Below are 23,017 nucleotides of genomic sequence, written 5' to 3'. Positions count from 1 at the left end.
TTTGTAAGAAAATTTCCTAGAGTAAATCACTTTTTAAAGGCATTTCTTCATATAGCCAAATTAGTATCTTGAAAGTTAATACCAACTTCTGTTCCAAATCAGAAATGTGTACGAATGCCTGTTTCCCTACCCCCTTACTCTCTGTGGGTGCTTTGCATTTTTGTCTCTGCCATCCTGACAAGTTGTTTTAACTTGCATCCCTTTGTTGACTAATGATGTTGAATATTTTTTCCATGTGCTTATTGGCCACTTGTGCTTATTTTGTAAATTGCTTGTTTCTGTCTTTTACTTATTCTCTATTCTGGCTTTTATTATTTTCTTGCTGCCTTGTAAGAATTTTTTTTTTAATTAAAGATAACAAATTTTCTGAAATGTAAGTTGCTAATATTTCTCCTAATATGAAATATGTCTTTTAATATTTTTAGTATATGGAATTTTTGAAATGTAACACTTTAAAAAATATTTCCTACTTTTGGTGTCCTTATTTTATTTGTTGTAATGTCATTGTGGGTGGATATAAAGTGGTTTAACATATGATTAAAGGTGAAAGAGCATTGAAAGCCGATAGGATGGCAGAGGGATGGAAAGGCATCAGTCATATTTGGAAAAGGGTCGACAATAAGGGAAACTGGGGCAGAGGGGAAGGTGAAGGAGGAGGGATGAAGGAACCAAATTTCAGTAGTCTCTCCTTGTCTGCATTTTTGGTTATCGTGGTGGTCTACCATGGTCCAAAAATATTAAATGGAAAATTCCAGAAATAAACAATTGGTAAGTTTTAAATTGCACGCCATTCTGCGTAGTGTGATGAAATCTTGCAGTCCCGCTCTGCCCCGCCCTTTTTGTTTTGGCTTATTGATGCTTGCCTATATCTGATTACCGATGGGGTGCCATCTTGTATATGGTGTTGTAAAGTAATTAACTCATTTAAGGGTTTTAGCTGTAAAATTGTGGGTTTGACTTTGCTGGGAAATTTTTAAGTTTTTACGGAGTGACACAAAATTAAATTTAAGGAAGAACACTTTCCAGTGGCACTGGAAGGATCGTTGGAGACAGAGAGGCTCAACCACTTTTCTTCTCCACTGGATCATTCCTCTCAGCTATAAGTGTGCTCCCAAATGTTTTCTTCAAGTCTTTCCCATCTTTCTCTTCCCTTTCTCAGTCAACCTTCTTTACAGCACAGTCTACACTCACCTACTGGACATCCAGGCTGACTCAGAGACTCACAGCAGAGATTGGGCTGGACAGAGCTGCCATTGTTTATATCAAGGGCTTTGGTAAAACAAATCAAGTTGGGGGGTGGTGTCAGGTAGCAGTTAGGGATGAATTGTCAACAGAATAGCCAAATTTAGCAGTTTAAATTCTGAATAGGCAGTTAAATATCTATGACAGCAATCTGAATTATAATCTGTAAATAAACCAAGGAACAGAAGAGGGTCAACCCACAACAATTTACTGGCATGGTTACTCCTTTTGAAGTTTTTAGGCTTGGTCTGCAGGAGATATTACTTAACTTTAAGGTATAGTGAGTGCATTGCCTTTGGTTTCGAAAATTCCTACTTGCTCCCACCACACTACTGAACATTAAGTTCTACCTTCTCACTGTCAGATCTAAGGGACATTTTTCAGTCCTTGTGTTACCTCATAATCTCCAGTTACATCTGATACCCTTGACTACTCATTTATTCTGGAAATATTTCTCATGGCTTCAGTGACACCCCCTTTTTCCTAGTTCACCTTTTCCCTACCTTTCTCATGATTCCACCCCTTTTAGCTGTAACATAGGAGGGGTAGAATTCAGGCAGGCCATATTTTATTCAGGATTCCTCATATCATTGAAAAAGACCTTTCAAAACTGTATGTAATAATCTGCAAATTGTTACTAGTCTCCTATTATGTGTACGGCACATAGAAAGTTGTAAGAAAATACAGAATTTTACTCTGCCACATTTTATTCCTTCAGTACTATGTGTGCGTGGTAACACACATATGCGTCCTCTGCCTCTTTCACGGTAGGCTTAACTCCTACTTATTTTTCAAAATGGTACGTGACCTTTCTTACATTTCATAGGCTTTGACCTTTCTTACATTTCATAGACTGACCTTTCTTACATTTCATAGACTTTGACCTTTCTTACATTTCACAGACTTTGGAGTGGGAAGGGGCCTTAGAAATCACCTAGATTTAGTTCAACTTCACGCAAGCGTCCTTTCTGCAATCTTCCTAATAAGTGAGCTACCAAACCTGATTGAACCTCATTCTTTCCAAGGCAGCCTGCTCAATGTTTGAGAAATCCTAAATGTTAAGCTTGATTTACTGCAACTTCAATAGACTCTTGTTCTGACCTGTAAAGAAATATAGAACAAATTTATTGTTTTCTCTAGATAGCTGTTAAATTCTTCAAAATTCATTTTTATTCCATGTTGAACATCTCAATTCCCTCAAATTCCCTAACAGGTCAGAATTTTCAGACTTCAAACTATCCTGGATACTTTCCAGTCAGCCAGTGTCCCGCATAAACTGTCTAGAATACTCTGACCATACAAGAATACTATGGCTAGTCCCTTCCTTGATTTCAAATTCTATTAGCTTTATGAGCAGTCACATCACCTCTGTGCCACTTATCAATTTATTGCCTCTCAGCTCTACATCCATCCTTCCTTGCCCTGCTTTTAAAAATAAATAATGCATTTTGTTTTTAGAGCAGCTTTCAGTTTACACAAAAACTGAGCAGAAAGTACAGTTCCTATATAACCTCCCCCCTGACACAGTTCCTCTATTATCACTATCTTGTATGAGTGTGGTACATTTGTAACGATTGATGAACCAACATTGACATACTAGTAACTGAAGTCCATAGTTTTCATTAGAGTTCACTTTTTGTGTTTTACGGTTCTATGAGTTTTGTCAAATGCATGTCATGTAACCACCATTATAGTATCGGACAGAATAGTTCACTGCCCTAAAAATACCCTGAGTGCCACCTATCTATCCCTCCCCCCCCACACACACACTGACCATGAGAAACCACTGATTTGATATGGTGTCTGTATTTTTGGCTTTTCCAGAAAATCGTATGGGTGGAATTATACAGTATGTAGCCTTTTCAGACTGGCTTCTATCATTTAGCGGTATGCATTAAAGTTCCTCCATGTCTTAGTATCACTTGATAGCTCATTCCCTTTTTATCACCGAATAACATTCCACTGTATAGATGGACCACAGTTTGTTTATCCATTCAACCACTCAAGGACATCTTGGTTGCTTCCAAACTTTGACAGTTGCGAACAAAGCTGCTATAAACATCCATATGCAGGATTTTGTGTGGACATAACTTTTCAACTCATTTGGGTAAATATCAATGAGTACATTTGTTAGATCATATGGTACGACTATGTTTAACTTTGTAAGAAACTGCCAAACTGTCTTCCAAAGTAGCTGTACCATTTTGCATTCCCACCAGCAGTGAGTGAGAGCTCTTGCTGCTGTATGTCCTTGTCAGCATTTGGTGGTGTTGGTGTTTTGGATTTTAGCCATTCTAAAAAGTGTTTAGTAGAACCTCATTGTTCTTTTAATTTGCAATTCCCTAATGACATATGATGTAAGCATCCTTGCATATGCTTATTTTCTATCTGTATATCTTCTTTGGTGAGGTTTTTGTTCAGATCTTTTGCTCACTTTTTATTTGATTGGTTTTCTTACTATTGAGTTCTAAGAGTTCTTTGTATATTTTGGATACATGTCCTTATCAGATATATGTTTTACAAATATTATCTCCCAATCTGTAACTTGTCTTTTTATTCTCCTAACAGTATCTTTTGCAGACCTGAAGTTTTTAACTTTAATGAAGTCCAACTTATCAATTTTTTCTTTCATGCATTGTGCTTTTGGTGTTGTAGCTAACAAGTCATTGTTAAACCCAAGATCACCTGGATTTTATCTTGTTATCTTATAAAAGTTTTATAGTTTTGCATTTTACTCAGAAGTATATGATCCATTTTAAGTTAATTTTTGTGAAAGGTGTAAGGTTTGTGTCTAGATTCTTTTGTTTTTTTGCATGTTGATGTCCACTTGTTCCAGCACCTTTTGTTGGAAAGATTATACTTTCTCTATTGAATTACATTTGCTCCTTTGTTAAAGATTAGTTGACTATACCTGTGTAAGTCTATTTCTGGGCTCCCTATTCTGAACCATTGAGTCTAGTTGTCTATTCTTTGCCAATCCCTCACTGTCTTGATTACCATAGCTGTATAGTAAGTCTTGAAATCAGGTATGTCAGTACTCCAACTTTGTTCTTTTTCTTCAATGTTGTGTTGGCTATTCTAGGTCTTTTGCCTTTTCATATAAACTTTGAATCAATTTCTCAATATCCATAATGTAACTTGACTGAATATTGATAGAAACTGTATTGAATTTATAAATCAAGTTCGAGAACTTATATATTAACAGTATTGAATCTTTCTATCCATAAACATGGAATATCTATTTATTTAGCTCTTCTTTGACTTTCTTCAGAGTTTTGTAATTCTCATATATTAGGTTGGTGCAAAAGTAATTGCAGTTTTTCAATTACATTTAACCTTTTAAACTGCAATTATTGTTGCACCAACCTAAACATATTGTACATATTTTGTCACATTTATACCTGAGTTCTCTATGTTTTTGGTGTTAATGTAAATGATGTGTTTTTTATTTCAAATTCCAGTTATTTCCTATGTATCGCTGATATATGGGAAAGTGATTGACTTTTTTTTTCTTTTTAAAGATTTTATTGGGGAAGGGGAACAGGACTTTATTGAGGAACAGTGTGTGCTTCCAGGACTTTTTCCAAGTCAAGTTGTTGTCCTTTCAATCTTAGTTGTTCAATCTTAGTTGTGGAGGGTGCAGCTCAGCTCCAGGTCCAATTGCCATTGTTAGTTGCAGGGAGCATTGCCCACCGTCCCTTGTGGGAGTCGAAGACTCGAACTGGCAACCTTGTGGTTGAGAGCCCACTGGCCCATGTGGGAATCGAACTGGCAGCCTTTGGCATTAGGACCACGAAGCTCCAACCACCTGAGCCACCGGGCCGGCCCAGCAATTGACTTTTGAATATTAACCTTGTATCCTGTACCTTTCTATAATTGCTTATTAGTTCCAGGAGTTAGTTTTTTTGGTCAATTCTTCAGAATTTTCTACATACGCAATTATGTCATCTAAGTACAAAGACAGTTTTTTGTCCTCCTTCCCAATATGTATACCTTTCCCCCACCTTTTATTTCTTTATTGCATTAATTAGGACTTCCTCTATGATGTTGAATAGGAGTGGTGAGGTGGATGCCTGGTTTTTGATACTGGAACTTGATCCTATAAACATTTGTTTTGCCAGGCAGCTCAATGTTAAGCCTTGTCAGTATATGGTGCTGTGGGGTTAGTGCAAGGCATAGCATAGGAAGGTCTTCTTGTGCTGGCTTGGGGTGCTTTACCTTTTGCTTTCATGACATTCTGCTAGTAGTATATGAGAGACCCAACAATACTTACCACCCAGGGAGTTTCTCCAGTACCAAAGTGGGTAGCTTCTACTCATCATTGTGGACCACTGGCTGTGAACCAGCTCTGCCTATGGCACCCCAGTCATCTTCTGTTCCATCTGGTGGGCTACAGATAAACCTTCTCCAATGGGATCACAATCTCAGTCTTGGATGGGGTTGGGGACTCTTCCAAGTTCGTTCTTTCCTTGGATAATTTCTCTCAGTCTCAGAGGGAGTAGCTGCTCCCTACGTTACTATTCCTGTGTTCTTAATACAGTTTTCTTTTACCCAGTAAAAGAAGCTAGTTAAAAGTTCATGATATTGAATTTTCTCTGTTCAAATTACTGTCTTGGTTTCTGTCTCCTGACTAGAATAAGACAGCTTCTTTTATATTTTTGGTTAACTTAAACTCTCAAGTAGGTTTTTGTCTCCCAACTGAACTGTTATGATTGGGTTTGAAGGGAGAGGGAATAGAGTATAGGAAAGGGTGCCTGGCTAGGCTGGCAGGTGCAATAGTTTCTGGCTTTGTGAGGGGCTCAGGTGTTTTGATTGGCTAGGTGGGTGAGATGTGAGTAGAACTAATTGGCACATGGAGCAAGTGAAACTCAGAATTCTTGAGAACTCTTCCCCCAGGATTCTCATTGAGAGATGCGGCTGGGGGAGGAGGTTGGTTGCACTATTTGAGATGTGGTAGGCTCAAAATAATAATGAGGAAGAGCCCTGTTGATTACTGTCCAAAAAAAAAAGGAACAGATTAGTGAGTCCAGATGGGGTCAGGACCTCCGGTTAAATCCTGAGAGGCACCCAGAGCAGCTATGGTGTCCCATCTGCTCTGGCCTGTAAACAACTGCTTGCCTTATTGATGACCATGAACACAAGCTCTACAGCCCTGAAGGATTTTATCCTTCTGATGAACAGACAAGCTACGGATATTGAATGTTATTGTTTAACATTATACAATATGTTTTAGGGGATGGCTTGTACAAACTGTATATATTGATTGTTAATATAGATAATTTGCATTAGAGTTTGCATTTGTTTTCTCTTGGTGTGTACACTCTCTCGTCCCTGGGGACGTGGATGAGCAGTGTTATGTTACACTGCCTTGTTCCTGCTGGCAGTGACACAGGTGCAGAACTGTGGGCACGATGAATCAAACACCAATTGCATCACTGCCGCCTGTGCTGAGCTCGAATTGCCGTCAGTGAAGGAAATAGAATTCATTAGTATTCTTTCAGGGCATGTGCCAACTGATGGGTTTCAAAGAATGTATAATGGCAGCAAGGAGAAATGGGCAAAGCCTAGCCTTTTCCTTTTCCTGAGCAACTGTGGTAACAGATGAACCGATGAGCCTTTGAATGCACTGTCTTTGTCAGTAGATGTTTGGGAAGAAGGAATCCCTGTGGCAAAATGCTCTGTGGATAACTGATCACAATTTTCTACTCTCTCCCAGGGCTATTGAGAAAATAATATTGATTTGGCAGAGAATCTAAAACACTATAAATGCTCACAGAAAATATAACCCAATACTCAAAACAACTACTTTAAAGGATTCAGATAAAAATAAAATGCGTGAAAATCACTTTCCTGACTTTAGGTGATGAGTTATCTAGTGTGATGAGTTCAGAGCCTTTATTTCCATCTAGGCATTGGCGGTGCTAATGCCACTTGACCATGAGTATGGGGCTTTGGCATGATGATAGAGCACTGCATTTGGAGAAAAATTATGACTCTCTTTAAAAAAAATCCATCCTCCCAGGGTTCCTGAAGTGGATGGGGACTAGGAGCAAGCTTAACCCAAGTTCTAGCTTCATGTTTCCCAAACTAGAATGACCTTAGAGATTTTGATTGAAATTCTGAGATAGGACCCAGGAATCTGTGTTTGTAACAAATACTCAAGTTGAAAACTTGATTCTGCCAGTTTAGAAAACATCATTCTTATGTATATATTCAAAAGTGAAGTTTAATTTTTAATGCATTTAGATTTCCTGCTTGTCCAGCCATATTTAGGCAGACATGAGTCACCTACATAAATATGGTATTAAAGCTTGGGAACACTGGTCTCACCATTTGGGAGAAAACATTAAAAACAACAATGAAAACCAACTCCATGAATTACATTGAACAACTGAAAGACAAACAGCTGGCATTTTCTTCCCAATTATGCTGCTTGGGCTGGTAGACTGTTGGGGATGAAACATATTCACATCAAAAATCGTCGTTCTTGTCCTTCCTGAACTATATTTCTTTTCTCCCTTGAAAACGGAACATTTATTGCATTTTTTTCTAATTACAAAAATAATTCATGCCCAGTACCAAAAATCCCAAAGAAAAACACAAAACAAAAATCTATAATTTCACCACCCAGAGAAAACCTTGCTATGTGTTTTCTAAAGACACAGTGATAATGTGCTTTTCTTTTTGTTTGTTTGCTTTTAGGTACTCAATTTAAAAAATTTTTTTATTAGTTTCAGGTGTACAACACAATGTAATAGTTTAGACATTTATCATTTACATCCCTCACACAGTTATAACCCCTCACCCCCATCTACTACTCCTCTGACATCGCATACACCCATGACATTTCCACTGTCTCTGATATGTGCATTTCAAGGCTTATAATTACAATACATCATGACCACTTTGTGAGAAAAAGTAATTGTAAGTTAAAACAGGAATGTTAAAGGGAACCTATAAAAACTATAATTTCACTCCTACATTTTCATGTCTTAAGAAATGCCGATAGATCAAACTGCCCTTAGAATTCTAAGAGAATCCATATTTTTAGAATTTATAAATACCATCTTCATTCTAAAGTTGTCATACCTTAGATATATTGTTCTCTGAAGAGTTTTCTTTAACCTTTAACTGTCTATCATTCATTCATTCATTGTTTAATTGTTGACCATTTATTGTGGGGATGCAGCATTGTTTAACAAGACTGATAAAGTCCTTGCCTCCAGTGAGCTTATTTTCTGGGATAAGGCCAAGAAATAATAAACAAGTAAACAATTAACAAGACATTTTCAGATTCTTTTGATTGAGTGATCAAGGAAAGTCACTGAAGAGGTAACATCCAAGTTGACACCTAAAAGACAAAAACGAGCCCAGAATTAGGAAAATGAGATCTGTTTCCCTGCAACCTCAGCAGAATGTGTTCCACAGTGGTTTTGATTTGATTTGTTTTGAACCAGTTAATCTGCTAGGTGAGAAATGGTGTAGATTTAATTTGCTTTTCTCTCAGTTTAAGTGAAGTTAAACATCTTATATATTAAAGGGCAGTTTTGATACTTTTTTTAGGGAACTGTTTCTTATCTCCCTCCCCCCTTTTTTCCCATAGAGTTTTTGGTCATTTTTTCCCCTTGATTTTTTTTTTTACTTTAGATATCAAAGGTTTATTTCTCATTCACGCTACTTGTCTATCAAGGGTTAGAGTTCTACTCCACGTTGTCTTCAATCTAGGATTCAGGCTGATTGAGAACCCTCTCTGGAACATGGCTTGTTTTAAATATTTTTATTGTGGTAAGAACATTTACATGAGATCTAACCTCTTAACAAATTTTGAGGTATACAATATAGTATTATTAACTATGGGCGTGATGTTGTACAGAAGATTTCTAGAATTTATTCATCTTGTATAACTGAAACTCTATACCCATTTCCTCCAACCCCCAGCCTCTGGCAACCACCATTCTATTCTCTGCTTTTATGAGGTCAACTTTCTTAGATTCCATATAAAAGTGAGATCATGAAGTGTCTGTCTTTCTGTGTCTGGCTTATTTCACTTTCCATCATGTCATCTAGGCTCATCCATGTTGCTGCAAATGGCAGGATTTCCTTTTTTCTAAACACTGAATATTATTCCATTATGTGTGTGTGTGTGTGTGTGTGTGTGTGTATCTATCACATTTTCTTGATCCATTCATTCATTAACAGACAGACTGTTTCCATGTCTTGTCTATTGTGAATAATGCTGTAATGAACATGACAGTGCAGGTATCTCTTCAGGATACTGATTATATTTCCTTTGGGTATATACCCAGAAGTGGGATTGCTGGATCATATGGTACTTCTATTTTTAAGTTTTTTGAGGAACCGTCATACGGTTTTCCATAGTGGCTGTACCAACTTACATTCCTACTAAAAGTATACAAAGGTTCCCTTTTCTCCACCTCCTTGGCAGCACTTGTTATCTTTTATCATTTTGATAACCATTCTAACAGATGTGAGGTGACATACCATTATAGTTTTGATTCGCATTTCCCTGATGATTAGTGATGTTGAGCACCTTTTCACATATGTGTTGGCCATTTGTATGTCTTTGGAGAAATCTCTTCAAGTCCTTTGCCCCTTTTGAAATTGAATTATTTGATTTTTTGCTATTGAGTTGTAGGAGGTCCTTAAAACGTTTGGATATTTACCTCTTATTTGATACATAGTTTGCAAATATTTTTCCCATTCCATAGATTGCCTTTTCACTCTATTGACTGTTTCTTTGCTGTGAAGAAGACTTTTTAGTTTGATATACTCTCACTTGTCTATTTTTGCTTTTGTTGCCTGTGCTTTGGGTGTCATAGCAAAGAAATTATTGCCAAGACCAATGTCATGAAGATTTTCTCCTATGTTTTCTTCTAGGAGTTTTATAGTTTCAGGTCTTATGTTTAAGTCTTTAATCCATTTTGAGTTAATTTTTATACATGGTATAAGACAGGAGTCCAATGTCTTTTTCTGCATGTGGATATCCAGTTTTCCCATACCATTTGTTGAAGAGACAATTTTCCCCCCATTGTGTAGTCCTGGCTCCTTTGTCAGGCATCATTTGACTATATATGTGGATTTATTTCTAGGCTTTCTATTCTGTTCAATTGGTCTACACATCTGTATTTATGGTAGTACCATAGTATTCTAATTACTATGACTTTGTAAGATATTTTGAAATCAGGAAGTGTGAGGCTTTCACCTTTGTCCTTTTTTCTCAAGACTACTTTGGTTATTGGGATCCTTTGTGAATTTCAGGGTTGTTTTTTCTGTTTTCATAACATTGTCATTGGGATTTCATTTAATCTGTAGATTGCTTTGGGTAGTGTGGACATTTAAACAATATTAAGTCTGTCCATCCATGAACATGGGATGTCTTTCCATTTGTTTGTTTCTTCTTTATTTGAACAATGTTTTATAGTTGTCAGTACACAAGTCTTTCACCTCCTTAGTTAATTTCTAAGTATTTAATTTTTTAATGCAACTTTAAGTGGGATTGTTTCCTTCATTTCCTTTTCTTTTTTTGTTTTTCCAGCTGTACAATTCTGTATTACATCATATATAAATCCCATTGTGTGTTCACCACCCAGAGACAGTTCTCCTTCCATCACCATATATTTGATCCCCCTTACCCTCATCTCCCACCTCCCACCCTCCTTACCCTCTGGTAACCACCAAACTATTGTCTGTGTCTATGAGTTTTTGTTTCTCATTTGTTTGTCTTGTTCTTTTGTTATTTTTGGTTTATATACCACATATCAGTGAAATCATATGGTTCTCTGCTTTTTCTGTCTGACGTACTTCGCTTAGCATTATACTCTCAAAATCCATACATGTTGTCACAAATGTTCCTATATCATCTTTTCTTACTGCCAAATAGTATTCCATTGTGTATATATACCATAACTTCTTTATCCATTCATCTATCGAAGGACATTTTGGTTGTTTCCATGTCTTGGCCACTGTAAACAAAGCTGCAATGAACATTGGAGCACACGTGTCTTTATGTATAAATGTTTTCAAATTTTGGGGGTAGATACCCAGGAGAGGGATTGCTGGGTCATATGGTAATTTTATTCGTAATTTTTTGAGGAACCTCTACCCTGCCTTCCATAACGGCTGCACCAGTCTGCATTCCCACCAACAGTGTATGAGGGTACCTTTTTCTCCACAGCCTCTCCAACACTTGTTACTATCTGTCTTGTTGACCGAAGCCATTCTGACTGGGGTGAGGTGATATCTCATTGTGGTTTTCATTTGCATTTCTCTGATGATTAGGGATGTTGAGCATTTTTTCATATGTCTATTTGCCATTTGGATATCCTCTTTGGAGAAATGTCTCTTCAGGTCATCTGACCATTTTTAATTGGGTTGTTTGTTTTTTTGTTCTTGAGCTTCATGAGTTCCTTGTAACTTTTCGATATTAGCCCCTTATTGGAGGCACTGTTTGCAAAAATCTTCTCCCATTCAGTTGGTTGCCTCTTAATTTTGTCTATGGTTTCTTTTGCTGTGCAGAAGCTTTTAAGTTTCATATAGTCCCATTCGTTTATTTTAGCTTTTACTTCCATTGCCACTGGAGTCAAATTCATAAAATACTCTTTGAACCCAAGGTCCATAAGTTTAGTACCTACATTTTCTTCTATGCGGTTTATTGTGTCAGGTCGTATGCTTAAGTCTTTGATCAATTTTGAATTAATTTTGGTACATGGTGACAGATAGCAGTCCAGTTTCATTCTTTTGCACGTGGCTATCCAATTCTCCCAGCACAATTTATTGAAGAGGCTGTCTTTCCTCTATTGTATGTTTTTAGCTTCTTTAAGTCTGTCAAAAATTATCTGTCCATATTTATGTGGTTTTCTTTCTGGGTTCTCAATTCTATTCCATTGGTCTATGTGTCTGTTTTTCTGCCAATACCATGCTGTTTTGATTATTGTATCCCTGTAGTACAAGGTAAAGTCAGGGAGTGTGACACCTCCAGTATTGTTCTTTTTTCTTAAGATTGCTTTGGCTATTCGGGGTGTTTTGTGGTTCCAAACAAATCTAATGATTTTTTGTTCTATTTCTTTAAAAAATGCCATTGGGATTTTGATGGGGATTGCATTAAATCTGTATATGGCTTTGGATAATATGGCCATTTTAACTATGTTGATTCTTCCAATCCATGAGCACGGAATGTCTTTCCATTTCTTTGTGTCTTCTTCAATTTCTTTCAAAAATATCTTGTAGTTTCAGCATATAGGTCCTTCACATCCTTGGTTAAGTTTATCCCCAGGTATTTTATTCTTTTTGCTGCAATTGCAAAAGGAATTGTTTTTTGTATTTCTTTTTCTGAGATTTCATTGTTAGTGTATAGGAATGCAATGGACTTTTGTACGTTGATTTTGTAGCCAGCAACTTTACTGTATTCGTTGATTGTTTCTAATAGCTTTTTGGTGGAGTCTTTAGGGTTTTCTATATATAGCATCATGTCATCTGCAAAGAGTGATAATTTAACTTCTTCATTCCCAATTTGGATGCCTTTTATTTCTTTTCTTGCCTGATTTCTCTGGCAAGGACTTCCAACACTATGTTGAAAAACAGAGGTGATAGGGGACAGCCTTGTTGTGTTCCTGAACATAGAGAAAAGCGCTTCAGTTTTTCACCATTAATTATGAGATTAGCTGAGGGCTTGTCATAGATGGCCTTTATTATGTTAAGGTATTTTCCTTCTATACCTATTTTATTAGGTGTTTTAATCATAAATGGATATTGTATCTTGTCAAATGCCTTTTCTGCATCAATTGATAGAATCATATGATTTTTGTCCTTTATTTTGTTTATGTGATGTATCACATTGATGGATTTGCGGATGTTGAACCATCCTTGTGCCCCGGGGATGAACCCCACTTGGTTGTGAAGAATAATCTTTTTAATGTATTGTTGTATTCAATTTGCTAAAATTTTGTTTAGGATTTTTGCATCAGTATTCATCAGAGATATTGGTCTGTAGTTTTCTTTTTTTGTGTTGTCCTTACCAGGTTTTGGTATCAGGGTAATGTTGGCCTCATAAAATGAGTTAGGGAGTACTGTCTCTTCTTCAATTTTTTGGAAGACTTTGAGCAGGATTGGTATTAGATCCTCTTTCAAGGTTTGGTAGAATTCACTAGTGAAGCCATGTGGTCCCGGACTTCTGCTTTTGGGAAGGTTTTGGAGGACTGATTTAATTTCGTTTCTGGTGATCAGTCTGTTTAGATTTTCTAGTTCTTCATGGTTCAGACTTGGAAGGCTATATGTTTCCGAGAACTTGTCCATTTCTCCTAGGTTATTGAATTTGATGGTATATAGTCCTTCATAGTATTCTTGCATGATCCTTTGTATTTCTGTGGTGTCTGTGATAATTCCCCTTTTTCATTTCTGATTTTGTTAGTGTCTTCTCTCTTTTTATCTTAGTGAGTCTAGCCAAGGGTTTGTCGATTTTGTTAATCTTTTTAAAGAAAAAGCTCTTTGTCACAGTAATTTTTTCTTTTTTTTTTTTATGAGGACAGTTGCTTTTATGTTTATAGTTTTTAAAAAAGTGTTTCCTCAGAGCTTAGTATGTAATTTTTTACATAAAAGAACTTCTCAGAATATGAACAATAAACTGGTAGATATCAACACAAGATTCATATTTTAAGAAAAAGTAATTTTTTCTATTGTCTTTTTGTTCTCTATTTCATTTAGTTCTGCTCTGATTTTTGTTATTTCCTTTCTTCTGCTGACCTTGGATTTCACTTGTTCTTCTTTTTCTAGTTCTTTAAGGTGTAACATGAGATTATTTATTTGGGATTTTCCTTGTTTCTTGAGATAGGCCTGTAATGATATAAATTTCCCTCTTAAAACTGCTTTCGCTGCATCCCAAAAGTTTTGGTAGGATTTATTTTCATTGTCATTTGTTTCTATGTTTCTTTTGATCTCGCCTCTAATTTCTTCTTTGACCCAGTCGGTCTTTAAAAGTATGTTGTTTAATCTCCATGTATTTGTGTTTTTTCCTGCTTTTTTTTTGCAGGTGATATCCAATTTCAAAGCCTTGTGATCAGAGAATATGCTTGGTATGATTTCAATCTTCTTAAATTTGCTGAAGCTGATTTTATGTCCCAATATATGGTCTATCCTTGAGAATATTCCATGTACAGTAGAAAAGAATGTATAGTCTGATGTTTTAGGATGAAGTGCTCTATAAATGTCAATTATGTCCATTTCATCTAATGTGTCATTTGGGGCTACTTTTTCGTTATTTATTTTCTGTTTGGATGATCTATCCATAGCTGTCAATGATGTATTTAAGTCCCCTAGTATAATTGTGTTTTTGTCAGTTTCTCCCTTTAGTTCTGTTAGTAGTTGCTTTATATATTGTGGTGCTTCCTGATTAGGAGCATATATATTGATAAATGTTATGTCTTCTTAATGTATTGAGTCCCTTATCATTATGAATTGTCCATCTTTGAATCTTATTACTTTTTTTATATTGAAGTATATTTTATTAGATATAAGTATGGCTGCAATGCTTTTCTCTGGATACCATTTGCTTGGAGTATCTTTTTCCACTCTTTCATTTTGAGTCTCTATTTGTCCTTATAGCTGAGATGTGTCTCTTGAAGGTAGCATATGGTTTCGTTTTGTTTTTTGATCCAACCTGGTACTCTGTGGTGTTTTATTGGTGAGTTCAGTCCATTTACATTTAGGGTGATTATTGATATATGAGGATTTTCTATAGCTTTTCTATCTTTTGTTTTCTGGTAGCTCAGTGTCTCCATTGTTTCTTTTCCACTCTGTTTCTGTCTTATTTTAGTTTGGTGGTATTCTATGATTTTTCCTCTGCTTCCTCTTTTTTTTATGTTATGTGTCTCAGTTCTGGATTTGTTCGGGGGTGGTTACCTTTAGGTTTATATAAAAGAAAATTTCATATACACATTTGTCCTTTATCTTCAGCATGTATCTTATCTCCATTCCCCTTGCAAATCAGGTCTTCAAAGGATGGTTAAGTTAAAAATGAGGCCATTAAGTAGGCCATAATACAGTGTGAGTGGTGTCCTTATAAGAAGAGATTACGACACACGAGGAGACACCGGGGACACACTCACCCAATGAGACAGCCACGTGAAGAGGGTAGTTGTCTACAAGCCAAGGAGAGAGGCCTCAGAGGGAACTTACCCTGCCAGTTCTTGACCTTGGACTTCCAGCATCCAGAAGAGTGAGAAAATGAATTTTGGTTGTTTAAGCCACCAAGTTTGAGGTATTTTGTTATGGCAGCCTGAGATAACTACTACACTGCCCCAAGTGGACATTTCTTTCTGGGTTATCTACCATCCCAATGTAATTCACAAGAGCATGTTTTATGGCCTTCTGTTTACCCCATGAGGTGAGTAAGGTGGTCATGGGGTGTCCAAACACACAACACTGGACACTGCAGAGATGAGATAGACAGCGATTTATTAACCACGTGTACTCACATGACGGGGAGGACCCCACGTGCCCCACTGTGCCATACGGGGTTTACACTCGGGAACTCAGTGAAGAGACAGTGTCTTTGGGACGGGGCCTTTGTGATATCAAGAGGGTGAGCTAACCCCTAGTTCCCATGGCAGCGTGTAATCAGATTGTCTGCAAAATTCTGCAGGGTGGTAGGGACCGGATGCCTGCTGCTTAGGAATGAGCAAGATCTATGCCTCGTCCCCTTATAAAGCTGGTTTTTTGGTAGGGGACCTTATGTACAAGTGAGGACTATGGACGGGAACTTGCATTTTGGGGATGTGAGGCCCTGCTGGTTTCACCAAGTGTCCAGGCAGCCCATATTATTGGGCCTTAATTTTGGACCTTGCCCCACAGTGCAGTTTTCCAGTCATTTTCTCTCAACTCAGACACCTCATCTGAGGATCTGGCCTCTGCTCACCAGTCCCATAGCCTCATACAGTCCTCCACCGTGTAGTTTAATGTAAAAGTGCATTGTGGGGACTGACTTGTAGCTTCCAAAACTTCAACTGCCTTGCCTCAGGGGTTATATGCTTGAGTGCTTTCACCTGGAAGCCCTCCCGTCTCACTCGTCCTTTTTACTCTCCTGTAAGTCATAGAGGGGATCTCAACATCTTCCTCACATGACTGAAGCTCCCAGCTTCCAAAGTTCTGTGGGCAGAGGCTGGGTCTTTATGTTTGCAAGCCTAGTACTAGCACAGAGCCTTCCAAAGCGCAGACGCTCAATTATGTTTTGGGAAGAGAAGAGAGAGTGAGTGAGAGGTCTAACTTGTTAAGATTTACCATCTCCTACAGTCTTTAATACACCAAGATATACATCAATTTTATGAAACAAAACACTGGGTCAGTAAAATCAAGGTTGATGATGCTTTATTTATTTTTTTTCTATTCCATTCTCCCCAAAATTTTACTGTGGGATTCTTTCACATTTCCACAAAAATCCCTATTGTGCTGTCATTTTTTTTTTATCTTGATAAAAATCCTCAGACATCACTAGGGGTGGGAGAAGCTGGGGCCGTGATATCATGTCCAGCTGTGGCACCAGTGGCAGCCCTCACTGCCTCTGTGGCTCGTGCTCTCTCTTCGTCTTGCAGAGCCTCTTCATACCAAGGTGACAAAGCACTAGGGACTGTGTCATTAACCTTGGCCAAAAATTCCAGGACTTGCATCTTGCTTGTTTCAGCGTGAGCTCTGGGGCCCCATAAAAACTCGTAGCGTGCAGGAACGCTGTCAGGTACCTGGCGGTACTCCAGGTACTGTAACTGCACCAGATTTCTGTTAATGAGCTTCCTGGGTTCCCCATAGACATGGTGCTTCCTCCCAGCGTATACTTCCAGCATATTCAGGAATTGCCACATCTCCTCCTCGCTGGCCCGGTTGCCTTTAATGAAGATCAGGCCCAGAATATTCAGCAGGAGACCCGTTTTGGGTAATCCCCTGCCAGCATACACCCTCCCATTATTGGGGAGGTTCAGTTTGCTGACGAGCTCATATGCGTGGTTGCTTGAGTCGACTTCTTGCAAATAAACCGCAAAGACGGCCTCAATACGATCCGAGGCTTTCTGGAGGATGTCATCCAACTCCTCTTGGTTATTTTCTCCTACAATCTGGATCATCTCTTCCTTCAGAATGGGCTGCTGCATTTTATACTTGTACAGAAGATATTGCTCCACCAATTCCACTTTCATAGTTAGAGTCTCACTCCATGAGTTCACAGAAGATGAGGAGTTAGAGGAGCGTGCATGTTCCTCATCTAGGCTTTCATCATCTGTATCAGATATTGTGTGAAAAGAACCTGAAGAGGCAATGGTGGTAGACGAGGGACTCCAAGAGCCCTGGGAAGTGCTACTTGTCTCTGTAGCTGATAGCATCTGGGGATTATCCCCCAAAACAGAAGAAGAGCAGCAGGGCATCTCTTCTTCCTCTACTGATGCTGCCTGAAGTGTATTCTGACTCGTGGAGTCATCGCGACCCCGGTTGCATTTCTCATCGGCACGGGGCAAATTCTTCCGACCCCTAGGCATGATGGCTCTGGTCCGGGACAGCAGTCAGGCAGGATGATAGCACATTGATGTGGGCACCTGGGGTGGAAGGTTGAGAGAATGTGTGTACCTTCTGCATGGAAATATCACCTTGATTATAAGGAAGGCTAAGTTTGCAGTTTTCCCCAAGGGCACTGCTCGAAAAACCCACAGGGCTCCTGTTCTAATGGGCCTGTCCCCTTTAGGCTGCATCCTGTGTGCTCTGACTCTAGCATACTGACAGGACAGCAGGGGCTGGCCGTCTTTTAGTTTTAGGAGTCTCGTGTCTCATATTGAAGAGCATCCAATTGGTGAGAGGTCATGGGACCCACAAGAATTAAGTAAAAGGGCCTGTTAAGCAGGGTCTCTTGTGGGGTCTCTTGTCCCACTCCCCACATAAGAACGCAGGACATGGTGAGGCCAAAAAGGAAACCCATGGAGCCATAGGTAGGGGAGTTATACCACTATAGTCTCGCTGGTGGCTGGGTTGGAGACACAGGAAGCAGGAGCCACACTATCTGCAATCCACACTCCACTTCTCTGCCAATCAACCAACCCAAATCCTCCGTGCTAACTGCAATCCGCTCTTGCTAGCTCAGCCACCATCTTCTTGCTAGTCCCCATTTGCTGCTAGCGTAGCCACAGCAGTTATATTAGTGGCCAATGGCTCACTGGTTATAGCTGACGACCAATTAGCCACAGCTGATGGTCATCCAATCACAATTGATGGCCATTTACTACCTGAGCCAGCCCTTTCCACGTGAGGCTGAGAGCCTGGAAACTGCACTCCTGGCTTTCTCCCCATATTCCACCCCTACAGGGTCTCACGTCACTATCTATGTGACAAGCAGCTTCCGCTAGGGGCCTTGTAAGAGGAGCTTGGAGGTGAATGCAATATTCTGGACACAGCCAGGCTCTTGGCACAGCCAGTGTTTCTCATGGCACCACCAGCCCTTCTGGGCACAACCAGACTTCCTGGGCTTCTTAGGGTACCATCAGTCTCCCTGGGCACAGCCAGGGTTTCTCAGGGCACCACCAGTCCTTCTGGGCACAGCCAGACTTTCTGGGCTTCTTAGGGTATCACCGTCTCCCCAGGCACAGCCAGGGCCTCTCAGGGCACTGCCACTCTCTCTGGGCACAGCCAGAGTTCCTGGGCTCAGGCAGGGATCTCAAGGCACTGCCACCCTGTCCCTGGCCATTTGTTATGCAGGGTGTCATGTGGGGTCACTGGTCCCGTTCCCCACATAAGAACACAGGACTTGGTGAGGCCAAAAAGGAACACCCATGGAGCCATAGATGGGGGAGTCATACCACTATAGTCTCCCTGGTCGCTGAGTTGGAGACACAGGAAGCAGGAGCCACACAATCCACAATCCACACTCCGCTTCTCTGCCAACCAACCAACCTCACTTGCTAGCTCCAATCCGTTCTTGCTAGCTCAGCCACCATCCTCTTGCTAGCCTCCCCATTTTTCTGCTAGCGTAGCCATGGCAGTTATATTAGGGGCCCAGTGGCTCACTGGTTAAAGCTGACGGCAAGCTAACCACAGCTCATGGCCATCCAATCACAATTGATGGCCATTTACTACTTGAGCCAGCACCTTTCCATGTGAGGCCGAGAGCCTGGAAACTGCACTCCTGGCTCTGTCCCCACAGGGCCCCTCAGCTTATCATCCCTGCCCAAGTGTCCCCAGTACTGACTGCTTGGTGGGAGTTTTCTGTCCCGGTCACTTTGGGTTCCTCAGTCCTCAATAAGGGCCCTTACTTTGGCTCCACATAGGGCCTGGTACGCCCACCCCTTTAATCGAATGGTGGCTCCAATTTCAAACTAAAGATTTCACCTCCCATAGACCTGATGTAAATAAGTGTTGGGGGAGCTTCAGTGGGAGAGCCCTGTTCTGGGTCTTCAAGGGCTGAAACCAGGGTTGTGACCAGATTCTTTGTCATCCCTACGATTTAGTGGTGATGGTCCCTCAGTGGTTGCTTCCACCCCCATTCTGGCTTAGAATTCATCCCCAGCCCTTAGGCCTACTCCTCCTGCTAAGGCCAGCACCACCCTGAGACCCCTAGGAGGAAGTGAGGACCTCTGCCTCTGACCATACCTGTCTCAGTCTCCTGCGGCCAGGTAAGGAAGAGAATTCTGTCGTGTTTCTACTGCTGTGAGGTGTGTGGTTCCCTTCGTCCTCACAGTATTCACGTTGGCCTCTTCTGGAAAGATTAGAGATCCTTCCACTGTGGTCCTTAGGCCACACCCCTTAGAGTAAGTCTCTCACCCCTTTGTGACATCACGGGAGGAAGTGAGTATGTCACTTCCTGTCAACAGTGCCCAGGTACCCAGGGCAGCCAGCAGGGGCAGGGTTCTCTGTGGTCCTCTCAGTTCTGAGTGTGCAGTGTTCCCTACATCCTGACTCAGGGTCCTCACCTCGACTCCTGGCAGGGCCGGGGACATCTTCCTTGGCTTACCTGAGGACCCTCCCCTCAGACCAAGGCCCTCCATTCTGCCACCCTTCTCTCCGAGTCAGTCTGACAGCCCTGACCAAGGCACCCCAGGGTTGATGGCTGGGGCAGTCTCTGGGCCACCTCACTGCCCTGGGGTGTGCGATACCCTGTGGTCTCTCCGGGCTCTGCACTTGAATCCTGGCAGGGCCTGGAATGCGTCCCTGTAGTGTCCTGGGTCTCAGAGCCGCAGACTACGTGCTCATTTCCTGGGGTGCCAGGGAGGGAAGGTCAGGGAGTGCCGCATGAGGCTGTCCTCCCTGCACCCTTCCTGGGCTGACAGCAGGATTCAGACTCCTTGGGGCCTCTCTGTTCAGGGTAGGAGTGAGCCCCAATGCTCACTCGGGGTCCTTACATGACTCCTGACAAGAACCGGGACTGCTCCTTCTTTCAGCTTAAGGTCACCCACATAGAACCAAGCTCGCAGGTCCCTGAGAACCCTGAAAGTAAGGGAGGGGATGCTCAGCCCGACAGCCCTGTCCGGGCCTTCTGGGTCTGAGAGCAGACAGAAGCCAGTCTCTCTCCAGTTACCAAGTGGTATGTCTCATCAGTCCTCATTCTTCAGAGTCTTCCTCTCAACTCCTGTCTTCCATGAAAGGCTTCCTGGGAAATGGTACAACTTTGAAAGCTCTTGATTAGTCTCCGTACTGCAAACCCAGCAGAGACCGTGTTGAGCCCCAGGAGTGATGCGAGGTGGGGAAGGTGCGGCAAAAGCAGAGGAGGGCCCACGGCAGGTGTTGTGTTATCAGAGAAAACACACCGATGTCTTCCCTCTCTTCATTAGCCACACTTAGCCTCTGATCCGACTTCACTTCTTATAGATCTACTTTCCAAAGGGAAGGGGCTGAGCCCAGTGATTTTGTGAGCCCCTGATCTTTTGAGGTTTATTGATGTTTTCTTTCTAGACTCTGTGGACATCTGATGCCTAAAACACCTGGTGTGTGCACTGTGATCCTCTGCCCCAGGGCAAGCGCACAGGGCCCTCTCTGTGTGGCTCCAGATGGAGGTTCCTCTCTTGTTCTCCCACACTCCAAAGTAACCGTTAAGATGTCCTTTCCATTCCCGTCTTTGTCTCTCAACTCTGAGTCCCATTATCTGAGGGTCTGGCCCCTGCCCACCACTCCCACAGCTTCATCCAGCCCCCCATGAAGCCTGGCTTACAATGACCTCTCCACCACCATACCGTTGCCCCAGGTCTGGCAGTTTCCCAAGGCCCAACCCCGCCTTGGTCACGTGATTTACAATAAATTGCTCTCATCTGCAACCTTTCTTCACAATCCTTCTTTGTACTTATCATTTACTTATTTCTTAGAGTGTGTGTCACCATCTTCCTTACATGACCTATATTATGGCTAGACTCTAAAATTCTATGGGCTTGTCTTGGTCTTATGTTTCTTACCATGACGAGTACTACCAGAGAACCCTCCCATGAGGGTTATTGCTAGAGGAAAAAGGAAGAAATGAGCAAGGAGTTGAATACATTATGAATTAATTTCTCATACTGTTTGAATTAGCTAAGCAAATACAGGTATATATTATTTAATTGTACAGGCAAAGAGCACAAAGAATAAGGCTGAGTTAACCAGCCTTTACTTTTGTATCACTGTTTTGTGTCTCCTCGAGGCAGCATATGGTTGGGTTTTATTTTTTGGTCCCATGTGCTACTCTGTGCCTTTTTATTGTTGACTTCAGTCCACTTACATTTAGGGTGATTATTGATATGTGACAGTTTCCTATAGACATTTTATCTTTTGTTTTCTGGTAATTCTATATCTCCATTGTTTCCTTTCCTCTTTGTTTCTGTTATTTTAGTTTGTTGGTATTCTATGATTTTTTTTCCTGTGTTTCATCTTTCTTTATGTTATGTACCTTAGTTTCAGATTTTTATATGTGGTTACCATTAGGTTTATACAAAGCAATGTTTCATGTATATAGTAGTTCTTTTTTTCCCCTCAATGCATCTTATCTCCATTCTCCTTTGCAAATTCAGACCTTTACCCCCTCCCCTTTTATGTTTTTATTGTTACAAATTATCCATTTATGCTGTGAGTTAATTTCCAAATTGTAGTAGCAATTGTCTTCTTCTTCTCTTATGTTTTTACCTCCTATAATTTTTATGTTATGTTTAATTGTATTGTGCCCTATCCTGAATAGGTATTGCCATTTCCTGCTTCTGTATCTCTGTTGGTGATCTTACTTATAGTTTTGTATCCTTTAGTTTTTTTCTTTCAGGTAGAAGAACTCCCTTCAGTAATTCTTGTAATACAGGCCTTGGGGTGGAAAATTAGTTTCTGTATATCTGGAAAGGTCTTTGTTACTCTTTCATATCTAAAGGATAAATTTCTGGATATATTATCCTTGACTGGTGATTTAATAGTTTGAATATTTGATTCCACTCCCTCTTAGCCTTCAGTGTTTCTTGTGAAAAATCTTGTGATAATGTAGTGGGTTTTCCTTGATTTGTTACCATGTTCTTTTCCCTGGCCACCTTGAGAATTCTTTCTCTGATGTTAATTTTTGAGTTTCAATACAATGTGCCTTGGAGAAGGCCTTTTTGGATGAGGTAATTAGGTGTTCTGTTTACTTTTTGGATTCAAGGATCTAGTTGTTTTCATAGGTTTGGGAAGTTCTCTTTGACTCTTTGAGTAGGCTCTCTGTTCTTTTTTCCCTGTCTTCTCCTTCTGGTATACTCATTATTCTTGTATACCTATTGCTCTTTCTGATGGTGTCAGATAATTCTTGTAGAGTTAT

The 23,017-nt window shown here is 40.3% G+C and overlaps 1 protein-coding gene across 1 annotated transcript; it reads right to left on the bottom strand.

Moving 5' to 3' along the window:
* Positions 1-16,733: 16,733 nt before the first annotated feature.
* On the bottom strand, positions 16,734-17,774 carry LOC308495172 (melanoma-associated antigen B5-like; the record flags this gene model as incomplete). Its single annotated transcript, XM_081043094.1, has 1 exon — positions 16,734-17,774. One exon carries the CDS (start codon positions 17,772-17,774, stop codon positions 16,734-16,736), a length of 1,041 nt encoding a protein of 346 aa, XP_080899220.1.
* Between the last annotated feature and the right edge of the window lie 5,243 nt (positions 17,775-23,017).

The sequence above is a fragment of the Rhinolophus hipposideros genome, assembly GCF_964194185.1.
Source record: "Rhinolophus hipposideros genome assembly, chromosome: X".
NCBI lineage: Eukaryota > Metazoa > Chordata > Mammalia > Chiroptera > Rhinolophidae > Rhinolophus > Rhinolophus hipposideros.
Note: the sequence above shows the minus strand (reverse complement) of the source record. Positions and strands in the feature narration are given on the sequence as shown.